The sequence below is a fragment of the Notolabrus celidotus genome, chromosome 4 (assembly GCF_009762535.1).
Source record: "Notolabrus celidotus isolate fNotCel1 chromosome 4, fNotCel1.pri, whole genome shotgun sequence".
NCBI classification, from domain to species: domain Eukaryota; kingdom Metazoa; phylum Chordata; class Actinopteri; order Labriformes; family Labridae; genus Notolabrus; species Notolabrus celidotus.
The window spans coordinates 35,352,691-35,365,022 of record NC_048275.1 but is presented as its reverse complement, the minus strand read 5'-3'; the positions used below and the strand labels follow the sequence as shown (position 1 = coordinate 35,365,022).

Below are 12,332 nucleotides of genomic sequence, written 5' to 3'. Positions count from 1 at the left end.
TATTAATCTACAATGTTGAAAATAATTAAAGGAAATAAAAACCATTGAATGAGAAGGTGTGTCCAAACTTTTGACTGGTAGTGTATAAGGTCTCTCAAAGTACGCTTCACGCATTAACATGACTCAGTCAGTGATGGCATAAATCAGAAAATGATTATTCTTAGTTCATCACTGATCGATCTGTTATCATGTTAGTTGGTACTCAACAAGGAGTTAAGTGCTACCACCCTTGTCCTGTGGTCGTGCTGGCGCCTGGGAACCTACAGGCCCCAGCTGTTAGACAAAAAGCTTAGGTCTATTTTAACAATAGAGTTATAAATATACAAATACATGTTTTCTGAAAACATAGGATGGGTATTAGTTCTCATGAAGCAACATCCATGACTCTAACAGTTCCAAACCAACATGAAGTAATAACACGTTCTAAGTCCTTCATTTCTACCTCAGCGTTTCAATCCACTCTGTTGAAAAGCTCCACTGAAGCCCGGACACACTGCAGAGGCTACAGCTCTGCACCTTTTCTTTATGTCTTCAAACAGGGGTGGGCGTATTGTAAGAATAATGCTAGCATATTTTGGTACACTATAATGAAATATCATTCAAGATTTCCTCAATAGTCTAATATCCCTTATCAGATAATGCTTCTAGTACAGAATGACTTTACACCACAACTCACTCCATTTGCATTGTCAGAGTATAGGGAGCATGTCTTGATACTGTGTTACAAAATATTTGTGCAAGATTTCAGAAGGAACATGTCTCAAAAGACTAATATCCTCTACCAACGTGAGAAAACCCTGGACTGTGCCCGTCTCAGCAGGAGGCTTTAGATCGACACCAGCCTCCAGACTGAGCTGCCAAGTAAACACTTTAATACTGTAAATAACATGGACAGACTGAGGGTCGTTACCTCTATTGAACAAGCTGCTATCATTACATTCTAGTTTGTGATATCTTGATGAACAAATTTCACCCGTAGAGAGTTTATACGTCAAAAAGTGTCAAATGTGGTCAAAGTGTACACACCGCTGAGGTCTCAGCAGTGCGCTGTCTTCATTCCCGCCTCGTGCAGTTTGACATACCTCTGGCTAAACCATTCACTTTCCCAAACAAACTGCATTTGCCTGGCTAAATGACTATATTAACCAACAGTCATGCGAAATAGAATTAATTCTCTAAGCTCGACAGGCAACACGTGTTACAGCTAGATATGGTGTCTTTACAGTTTCGCCTCCCTCACGTAATTCCCAGGAAAAGTCCCAAACTGCTTTGTTCTGTTTGATGTACCTGAAGAGAAAAGAGAGCAGAATGTGGATTAGACAAAAGGAAGTCATGTTTTAATTTTAAGATCAGAGGATTGTATGGTAATAGTAAAAAGTAAGCAGTGGTGGACAAAGTACACAGCTTCATTACTTGAGTCAAAGTATTGATACTCCAGCTATATATTACTCCAATACAAGTAAAAGTTGCCCTGTCAGATTATTACTTGAGTTAAAGTCCTGAAGTACTTGCTTTTAAAAATATTTAGTATTCAAAGTACTTTTTAAAAAGTCTCAAAACGTTGTATTTTCACAAAGCATGAGTGCAGTCAAGAATACATAGAAGTACATTCTGTCACATTATGATTATCTAGAAACCATTACTTGAAATCTCTAAAAACTGTACCATGGAATAAAATCAGCAACTACAACTACTACAGGGAGAACCATACGTATCATTCTTCATTTCAAAAACCTCTAACACGGGCTGAAGATATGACCATGGGTGCTCAGGTGGAGAATTATAGCCATCATTACCACCTCTACATGAACTGCCTGATCTGAGTGATGCTCTGTGTTTGCCCCACGTTCAACCGTGGAGACGCACAATATACAGGTACGACTAAACCACTGAGACAAACAGAACTACACAAACACAGTTTACTGATTTCAGATTTCAGAAAAGAGAAGGACATTCATGATCTGACTTCAAAGCTAAAGTAGTGAGTAACTAGAGCACTGATAGAAATGTAGTGGAGTAAAAAGAACAATAATTGTCTTCTGAATGTAGTGGAGTAATAAGTAATAAGTCCCCCAAATAATAATACTCAAGTAAATGTACTTTGTTACTGTCCACCACTTAAAGTAACAGAAAGCAAGGCCTGCAGCACGTACCAACAAACCAGCCATCATCACATTTCTCCATAACACTGACGAGGTCACCCTCATGAAGCTCCAGCTCATCCTCGTTCTGTGGCATGTAACTGTACAGAGCTTTGAAGCTGGGGCAGAATACAGGCTGACGTTAATACACTGATAACACTCAATCAAAGGGTTGTTCATCTAATTCACTTTAAGAAAAAACAGGGGCGGTAAGATAAAAAGGATCGTACTCACATTCCACATTTGGGACGGTTTGGCTCTGGGCTGCTATTGTGGGAATGAGGTTGCTGGGAAATGATGAAAGATTGTTTACTGGGATTGGAGAGCAGACTGTGGACAGAGTCATTAGGGTGGTGGGACAGGTTGCTGCAATACCTCACTGAGGTTTCAGCTATATTCATGATCTCATTACACACTGCCTCCTTGTTGTAGAAACAGGTGAAGTCATCAGAGAAAAACAAACAGCAGCCCACCCCAGGCCCGGGAGGGGTTGAGGTGAAGTTGAAGGGGGTGGTGAAGAGTTAGAGAGGAAGTGGGTGAAGGTAGATCCAGTAAGTAGCAAGGCAGACAAGGCAGTGATCCGTTAAAAGCCGGGAGAAATAGCAGAGGAGACATTGATAGGGGCCGAGAGGACAGGCATGACAGGGCAAGACCAGAGTGAGGACATGTAGACAGGAAACATAAAATATTAGTTCACTGTAACAGGAAGTATTAAGAATGATTATGCACTATTAAAGGGAAGCTGGCATGTTCAGCTTAGAGGTAGACTTTAAAGTTTTCAGTAAGTGGACCCTTGAGGGCTGATATTCGCTTACTCAGTGAATAATAGGTGCAGAGACGGATCCTGCTGTCATATCTGTCTGCACAGTGTGAACCTGAAGGCAGCACTCTATCCACTGAATATAAAGACAGACGTGCAAGAAAGGCAACTTACAGAGGGCTGTCATATGTGATGATGTCCTATCTAGTTTACTGATGGTAAGGAATAGTTACTCTATGGTTTGTCTGCTGTTCCCCTGGGTATGTAGCAGTGCTGATTTGATAGATTTGATTACTTTTAGGACTCTGGTATCTTTATTGTATCTCTATCTTTTGTCCCCATATATGAGCCAGGACACAGTCTGAGGCCCTTTGACAGTGCTCTGCTGGCTGTTCCAAGGTCTAGACTGAAAACTAAAGGTGACAGGACCTTTGCTTCCAGAGCCCCCGACTGTGGAGCAGCCTGCTGGAGGAAATCTGACTTGCAAAATCAGTAACTGATTGTATTTCTCTGCTCATCACACACCTTTATACTTAAGATTTTAATCTGTCAATTCATCCTGATCTTTATTGTTTTTTTAATCTTTCTGCTTTTATCGTCTATTTTTATTGTTTCTGTGAAGCACTTTGTAAGTTGTTTGGAAAAGTGCTACACACATAACAGTATTATTATTACTATATTATTATTCTTATTATTATTTATATTAATGTTATAAATTATTATCATTATTATTACTACTATTATTATTATTATGAATCACCATTATTACAAATTATTATTATTATTATTTATAAATATAATAATAAACACAACAACAACAACAATAAAAATAATAATAATAATAATTATTATTATTATTACTTATTCATATTATAAATTATCCTGATTATTATTACGAATTATGATTATTGTTATTATGACAAATTATTATTAATAATATCATTATTATTCTTTCAATTTTAATAATATTAATATAATAATTGTTAGGATTATTCTGATAATTATAAATGATTATTATTGTTCTTATTTTATTATTAATATTATTGTTATTAATAATAATAACTTTTTAACAACTATAGAAAGCAGAGCATCTCTCCCCGACGTGGCTCAATAATTATAGATACAGATATTTTAATTCAAGGGTTTACACCACAGTTTACGTAAAACAATTTTCAAAGTTGACTAACATACATATTGAAATGGCAAAAAATAAGATTGTCATCTCTTTCTAATGATATGTACACGTGTTAATAATCACTTTATGAGGTCAATTTAAAAAAAGTAACATGACATAATGTTTGCGACACATGTCCCCTCTTCAGGCAAGATTTGCCACTTCATATTCAAACACTCAGGGATGTTATCGTTTGTTTTTTGTTGGGATCGAACAAACAAGATATGAATCTCTTTTATGAATGAGCTTTAAAAGTGCTGGCAGGTGAATATTATAAACTTTGGATGGAGCCAGGCGAGCTGTTCCCCTGTTCTGAGTCTTTATGGTACGCTAAGCTAGGCTACAGTTAGCAGAAGCTTCCTACAACTTTATTCTGAACAGACAGATGTGACAGCTCAATTGATCAGTTTTATTCCATAATTTGGACTTACTCCCTTAAAGATTTTGCTACATATTTAACAGTGCATATCAGTAAGACACAATGAGTTTTAGATGATGTGAGACAATGGATCTTTAAAGGTGACAGATTAACATTTAAATAGATGATGAAGTTATTTGTTAAAATTCATATTCATGACTCAAACTGGTTACTAGCTTACCGCAAAGGAGTTAACGTTGTTGTTGTCTTGGATGTCATACAGCATCACAGGGCTTCTGGAGCTTTGTCCATGAAGGTCCACCTCATTTCTCACAAACTGCAAAGCAAACAAGTCAAATTAGCAAAGATATTAAGAACCAAGGCCTTCTCCTGTGTTCACGCTTTCTTTCAACCTGTTGTAGATTATTCAATCACAGTCAGGTTGCATTTCCAAAAATTACAACCTTGCAAAAGTGTCTGCCACAGAAGACTACATGTCAAACATCTAAATATTCACTGATGTAACTGTCCAACATAAATCTTACCCACACCAGAATCTAAGTTATCAGAATAAATGGAACAGCGAACATTGACAACATGCAACCAGATGCCAGATTTTAAAAGAACAAAGTTTCACTCTCAAATTGATCCTTGAAATGCAAGCACTAAAGCTCCTCACGATCCTCCAGAGCAAGACAATCTGAAACCCTGAATAAACACTGAGAGCTCTCGAAACAGTTTGGTGTTATTGCACACACACAACATGCAGACTTGCAGCCTTCAGCTGTGGAACAAGTTTAAAGTCATTCTGCCTCCGCAGACCAGAGTTTTATCAAAACCATTTGAGGTCAAATACACGAGTTAGTCACGTCTTTCACAAATCAGTGTCAGCCTCAGCAATCAGTTCAACATCTTTACAGGGCATCACACAGTCAGTGTTTCACAGTGAGCCTGAGATGCAACACCGCACACCATGCAGAAGATACCTCTGCAGGGCTATTTTTCCTGCTGCCCACTGCTGAGAGACCAATGTCCCCCTCTGCACCTTCCCCCTCAGTGAACTCCTTCTCCCCCCTTAGCCAGCCCTCCAACACAGGCCCACCACAGGGGCTCACACTGGGTGACTGATGCGGTGAGGGAGGGAAGAGCATGAAGTCCTCCCCTTGAGGTGGTGTGAATGTAAGGAAGGGAGTACTTGAATTAGGCCTGGGCGGATAAGGTGGAGGAAGAGGGGAGGCAGCTGGGGAAGCCATGGGGGAGACACAGTATGGGCTGCCACTGATGAGAGGAACAGGGCTGGCAGAGAAGGGTGGGGGCAGGTACTCGCCACATCGGTAGGACACGCTGGGCAGGGGTGGCAGGGGAGGGGTAGGTGCGGCGGGGGGACTCCCTCCTCCCACCGTCAGAGAGATCCACTCAGAGGACACAGCGTGGACCTCAGGGGACACGGAGCGGCGAGGTGAGCGAGGGAGGGGCAGGGGGGACGTGGTAAGACGATTACGATACAACTTTTTAGAGTACCAGAAACGTGGGAGGAAGAAAAGGTGGGATGGAAGCAAGAAGAAGAAGAGAAGGATATCAATAAAGAAAAGAAAAGAAAAGGGAACTAAACATATTGAACAAAAAATGTGATGAAAGAAAAAATGTAAAGTTGAACATGGAACATTTTGAATCAAGACGTGGATCGTGTCTTCACTATTTCACAAAGTGTTACATTAAAGACCTGTAGGTGGGGCTGAGAGTCCTTACCTGTGGAGAAGCATTGGTGCTGCGCTGCGGTGATTGGCTGACAGGAGGGTCTGGATACTCCACCCCGTTTTTGATACGAGGTCGTCTGTGTACTTCTACATAACTGACCGGGAAGATGCCTTGGCGGTTGGTTCCAGAGACTTTGCCTTCATACCAGTTTTCATCAACTCTACGAATGAGTGTGATTCTCTCTCCCTGCGGTCACATATTTTTAAATCATTCAAAAACATTGTTTCAAGGTGTTTTGGTTAAATGACACAATTTAAAAAAGAATACAAAACATATTGTCGCTGCATGCAAATCGTTTCTCTTATTACTCGGCTCCCTTGCTGATCCTCCAGCTGTGTAAGATGCTTGATTCTGATTGGTCAAAACCCCTTGATGACAGTTATTAAGTTTCACTAACATGAGCAACACCAGAGACAAACTGATCACACCTCATGTCAAATCAATCGGCGGAAAAGAGTTCAGACACATTTAGCTTCTGCTTGTTGACACCATAGACCGTAAGGTGAGGTAAGACCGTTAGCTTCCGTTTGCATCAAAACAATGTGGCTAAAACGTTAGCTTCAGTTAGCATGCTAAATCGGCAGACTACAGAATTTTTTATCTTGGATCCTGTCCATCAGTATGATGAAGGAGCGGAGCAGGTGAGAGAAACTTTAGGTTAGTGATCTCTACAAAGAAAGTTAAACCATGAGTGGTGGTGATGATAGCAGCAGGGTTCAAAGTTGTGACATTAGTTTCTTTTTAAAGGTGTGTGAACCGCAGAGCTCAGAGTAGAAGGAGAGCTGACTGAGGATAGTTTCATGTTCAATCCACCGCAACAGGCAGAGAAGAATCCATCACCATGGAACGATCACTGACGAGGAATCACTGGGACTATTTTTATTTTATTTTATTAATTTTTTTCTAAAAAAACATATTTGTATTTTAAGTTAGGAGCCGGGTAATAAGCAGGATAATGTTTGATTAGCAGGTAGGCTTTGCACAGGGGTTTTGTCTCACCCTGTCAGGATTCTATTTCCCATAACTACCTGCTCACCATACATTATCCCTTACATGATGAACTCCCTCTCCATACCTTTCTGAAGGACATTTCCACCACTGTGTCCCCGTTGAAGTTGAAGCGAGCAACAGCCTCTCCGTACTCCAGCACCTGAACTGGAACACTTTTCTTCGGCTGAGCTTTCTCTGTGGGGGGAAGCAGCTGGAGCAGGAAAGAGTAACATAGCTTAGTAAAACACAAAACATGAGGTCATTCATTCAGTACATCATAGAGCAGAAATATCTATTAAGAGGAAATTACAAAATATAAAACTGACAATGAAAAGTCTCACAAACCTCAACATAATTTTGAGGGAAAATTCCTACTCTTCCATGATGTTCTCCTTCATACCAGTTTTGATCCACCTGTCGAATTATGTATACGATGTCTCCCTTCTGAAACGGTAACTCCCTACAAAGAGACAAAGTTCAAAGTATCACAGAGATGTGTTTTTTAAAAAATGGATAAAAGTCGAGGTAGATAGATAGATAGATAGATAGATAGATAGATAGATAGATAGATAGACAGATAGATAGATTAAAAGAAGGATGGTTATATTTACTCACTTTAAACTTTCAGCTCTGAAGTCAAAGCGAGCCATGGCTGGAGTTCTCTGCAAACACAGATGTAAAAAAAATATGAGACTTTATTGATTTTTATAACATTGATGTTATTTTTATTCAGTATGTATTTCTTATTTTATTCATACTTTCTCTCAATACTCCTTAATAATACTTGTCCTTATCATTTATCAGAGCCACTGTAATGACAGATTTTCCCCCGGGATAAATAGAGTACTTTCATTCTGATTTCCATGCTGCCTAAACGGCGACTCCTGGAGGCCAAAGCTGTCACTACAGAGTGTCCTGTTGAATTCATTATTGCATTCAGGTGTGTCTGCAGACACTCATACCTCTGGATCTCTCAGATGTCCATCCACTTCTCTTGCTATGTGTTACTAAGCGTTTAAGATGTTAATCCTTATTTATCTGCTTTTTTTAATAACTTATTTTAATGTATCATTTTAATGTCACTTTATCTTTTTTTTTTTTTTTAATATTCTATTGTTCTATTTATTTTTAACTCTCAAATTTTCATTTTCTAATTACAATTAATTTTTTGCCTTTTTTGTGATTTTATTTTTCTAAGTCTTTTATCTTTCCCTATTTTTTGTCTTAACTAATTAACAACTATTTCCCTTTGTTGTTTATTCATATACATTTTATAGCAACTAGTGTGCATTAGTCTCTACTTCTAAATCCATGTCTCTTTTATTTCCACCCAATGGCTGTGGTTGGAAATAAACCTTCAGAACTTCACGCCTTGTCATCGTCTCTCTAATTTGGGACTGAGGCGGTCAGCTAACTTTTAAGAATTGAATGAGTTTCAATAATATGTATGTATGTACCTTTTTTTTTTTTTTTTTACATAATTTGGCACAGGTGGCAAATCTGTCCTCCTGACTTGTCCATTAAGTATCCTATGTGTACATCATCATCATAGCAGTGACGTGAATGGGGTACGTGTGACCGGCTGCGCTGAAAAGTCTGGTATAATCCAAAATGCCTAATGAGAAACTAAAGCGGGGTGTTAACGTCCTGCACAGAGGACACATCAGTAAACAGGGGTGGAGCTAATACCAGTGGCATTACATCTTATCATCATCATGAGCAGACAGCTGTTACACAATGTTCAGTGTAGAATTAAAGTCCAAAACTCTTCATTTGTGACTTTTTGACATTTTTGCCCCAGAGAGTTTTGTGTTCCTGTAGAAGTCCTACAGACAAACCCACCCGCCCCCCTCACAGCCTGCTTCACAAATGCTGTCCTTGTGTGCTTACAGGAGGATAATAAACGGCCTGCTGCTGTACCTCTATGCCTGATTTCCTCTTCTCTGTGTTATCTGTGATGTTGAGCAGATCTCCAAAGCGCTCGTTGGTGATGAATTGGTGGTGCGTTGGGACAATGCCTGTGTGTCGCCTCGATGCTGTGTCAGCCTCTTCCTGTTCCCGCTTCAGCCGCCGCTGCTCCTCCAAGATTTTCTGCCAGAAAACAACATTGAGCTGTTTGTCCCTTCATGATATGGGTCAGTTCTCTGCTTTTATTCAGTAGCCTGATTCTTTAATGTACAGGGATGAGTTTCACAGTTACAACACAAGTATCTCTAGAACAGCAATGTTCAGGTGGAATCTCTGAAGGTCTAGTAATAAAACGTTACCATTAAAAAATGTTTTTAGAAGTTGGACAGTGTGCAGGATTCTTGAAATTCTAAAAAGGTGGAATCTATGAAAGTTTGCAACTTGCCTCCTTGTCTCCATGTCGCCGCCGCAAAACTTCATCATTGCTCTCCCCAGTTGGGGACAAGTCTAAAACAGAAACAGAAGAAGGATTCAGCTTTATAGACTTTGTATTGGCATCCTTGAAGCGACACCTGGCCAACAACAACACTCTTCAAATATCAGAGAATGATATTGCAGTAAATTCCTTAATTCAGATGATCACGATCATAACAATATGCAAGAAGTACAACCATGCATGCTCCAAAAGAACACCATAATCTAATACTGGAACAGAAAGCACACACACATCCAAAAGCCAAATGTATTCCTGCATGCACAGAGGAATGAACACATGATGATCAGATGTGTGCCGATGAAAAAAACAAATGCAGATATAACATTATATATCTGAGATGATATAAGGTTTCGCTGAACAACCAACCAGCTTCTATAACTTAACTTAAGGTTAGTCTCTTTGATATGAGCTATCACTTACTGTCATCCTCAGCACTACCGTTACATTTTATGTCCCAGCAGGGCCAAAACAAAAACATGAATGTTTCTTTTGTTTCTGACGCCCAGAGGACCAGCTGTTTTCCAAAAGAATCAAAGTATGAAACTTCCTGTCTCACTTAACAAACCTTACATAGTGAAGAATGAGAGATGTCAATGCAAACTGTCTACAGAACAGAAAATAAAAACAGATACAGACATGGTGAACATCAGTTTGGGAGAGTGTATGCAATGTGATACTGAAATATCCAGGTGTTCAGTAACATAGATAGAGGATCATAGTTTTAGGGAAGTCTTTCAGAGTCTATGTGAAGACGATATTTGACACAATCAGTCGTGGAAGGTAAATCTCATCTTGCATCATAATGATGTAAATTACAGTATTATTTGTGTAACGATGCAATGTTCATGCAGGCTAGGTATCTCTTGCATACAACTCAAATCTGATGTCACCAGGACAGGTGATAGGCAGTATATACGTTACCAAAAGGTCACTGAACCTCCTACAGTCACTGAAGTGTTTTGATGCATTTGTTGAATCATACTTATTCACAGAGATAAAAAGAAGAGCACCAAACAGCACACTCAGAATGGGATGGAGGCTTCCCTGTTGCTTTGTAAACACACCAAACAGACTACAGATGGAGGGTGGCAGTGTGGCTTTGTGGAGAGAAGGTAGGAAGAGTTGCATTAATGAGGATCTACACAGGGAGGAGAGAGGAGGGTGACAGTGTTGAATGGATGGAAATAGCCACCTCTGCGGTGAGCTGCCAACAGCTGCAGTAGGTTTCCGTTGGCGTCCAAGCAGTGCTGGTTGCTCAGTTGGTCAGTGTCGCCTCCCTCCGTGTTACTCAGCCTCTCCAGGACCTCCAGAGAGGACAGGCGCTGAGGGATCAGAGGTCTGAGCTCAGGAGACAGAGCAGAGGGCCTCCCGATGCCCATTGTCACCCTGGTAGCAAGAGTCTTCCGAGTTTGGTGAGACTGTAAGTTCTTACGTAACCTGAAGGGAGCAGGGCCCATGAGGAAGAGGTTTCCGGGCAGCGTGGTCCTCTTGTCCAGAGGTCGAGGCCTCTCCTGTTGAGTCAGAGCTTGCTGCCTTTCATGCCTGAGGATGGTTGTAAAGCGTGTGTAGGAAGCTGGACAAGAGCCTTTGCATTTGCTGGGTTTGAGGAGGTGTTGATGGTTCAGGTTTTGCAGTAGGTGATCGTGGTGGTGGTGGTGGTGGACATGGTTGTGTATTGGAGGGGATGCTGAAAGCAGAGCTGAGTCACTCTTTGATACATTGATACTATGGTCGATAAGCTCTTGGGAGCTTTTATTAAAGATCTGCTCCACTTCCGCCTCGATGTCGAATGGGGACTCAGTCCTTACATTTTGTATTTCTATTGAGGAGTGTGCGTCCTCCTCCTCAGAGCTCTTGCCCTCCGCCTCCACTGGGGAGCAGGCCACTGCCTGTGTGGTGTCTGCAATCAAAAGGGACTCCGCTGACACTGCAGACACCATGTAGAGGTGGGTGGGACTGTGGCTGTGGTTCGAGTGCAAGGTGGGCAGGGAGGAAGAGCGGCAGGGCGCTGAACTTGACTGCTGGATGATCATTTCAAACTCAGTGACCCGTGTTGACACAGAATCCCGTGGAATGTCATCCCCATCATCTGCCTCTGACCTTTCACCCCGCTCTGCTTTTGCCTTCTCAAAAAGAGAGGCTAGGCTGCGGACGCTGCCGTGCGGGCTGCAGCCAGCTGAGCTTGGCTGCTGGATTCGATGCATGGACTTATAAAGGCTGGAAAACTCAGAAGCGCTCCTTCTAATTGCACAGGATTCATTTCTGAGGCCGTCTGCACACATCTGCATGGACACAGAGTCTGACTGTTTCCTACTTTCCCTTTCTTCAGCATAGTCTCTGTCATATTGCCCATTGTATAGATCCTCACAGCTGTGGGCCTTTGGGTTCCTGACAGCTTTAGTCCTGCTTCTCTGACTGTCACCACTGGGTGGCAGCAGGTTAGGCTTGAACTTAGAGGGCAGAATTTGGGGTATGCAGGCTTTGGCAGCAGACAGAGGCTTCATACTTTTACACTGGTTACCTATTGCATTACTGGCAAGAACCGTTCGACTATTTACAGAGGAGCAGGGTGAAATTATATAGCCATTCCCACCTTTATAATCCACTGGCAAGCATGCAGGACAACAGAATAAACAACATATTAGATTGCAATGGTCACAGGTTCACACACACAGAAACAGAGTCAGGCACATTTCTGTCTAAGTTCCATCAAAAGAGGATGAGGAGGGGAAGCAGGCTTGATGCAC

At 41.1% G+C, this 12,332-nt stretch overlaps 1 protein-coding gene across 1 annotated transcript in view; it reads right to left on the bottom strand.

Annotated features, from left to right (window-relative positions):
- LOC117812107 (sorbin and SH3 domain-containing protein 1) overlaps nucleotides 1-12,332 on the bottom strand; it is a 53,177-nt gene continuing 40,845 nt past the window's right edge. The window contains exons 17-28 of the mRNA XM_034682709.1: nucleotides 10,778-12,190; nucleotides 9,535-9,596; nucleotides 9,102-9,272; nucleotides 7,797-7,843; nucleotides 7,527-7,641; nucleotides 7,267-7,392; nucleotides 6,183-6,377; nucleotides 5,420-5,941; nucleotides 4,675-4,770; nucleotides 2,376-2,563; nucleotides 2,154-2,260; nucleotides 1-1,287 (exon numbers count right to left, since the gene is read on the bottom strand). Of these exons, the coding sequence (XP_034538600.1) occupies nucleotides 1,220-1,287; nucleotides 2,154-2,260; nucleotides 2,376-2,563; nucleotides 4,675-4,770; nucleotides 5,420-5,941; nucleotides 6,183-6,377; nucleotides 7,267-7,392; nucleotides 7,527-7,641; nucleotides 7,797-7,843; nucleotides 9,102-9,272; nucleotides 9,535-9,596; nucleotides 10,778-12,190 (3,110 nt within the window). The 3' untranslated portion in view covers nucleotides 1-1,219. The remainder of the gene's footprint in view (nucleotides 1,288-2,153; nucleotides 2,261-2,375; nucleotides 2,564-4,674; nucleotides 4,771-5,419; nucleotides 5,942-6,182; nucleotides 6,378-7,266; nucleotides 7,393-7,526; nucleotides 7,642-7,796; nucleotides 7,844-9,101; nucleotides 9,273-9,534; nucleotides 9,597-10,777; nucleotides 12,191-12,332) is intronic.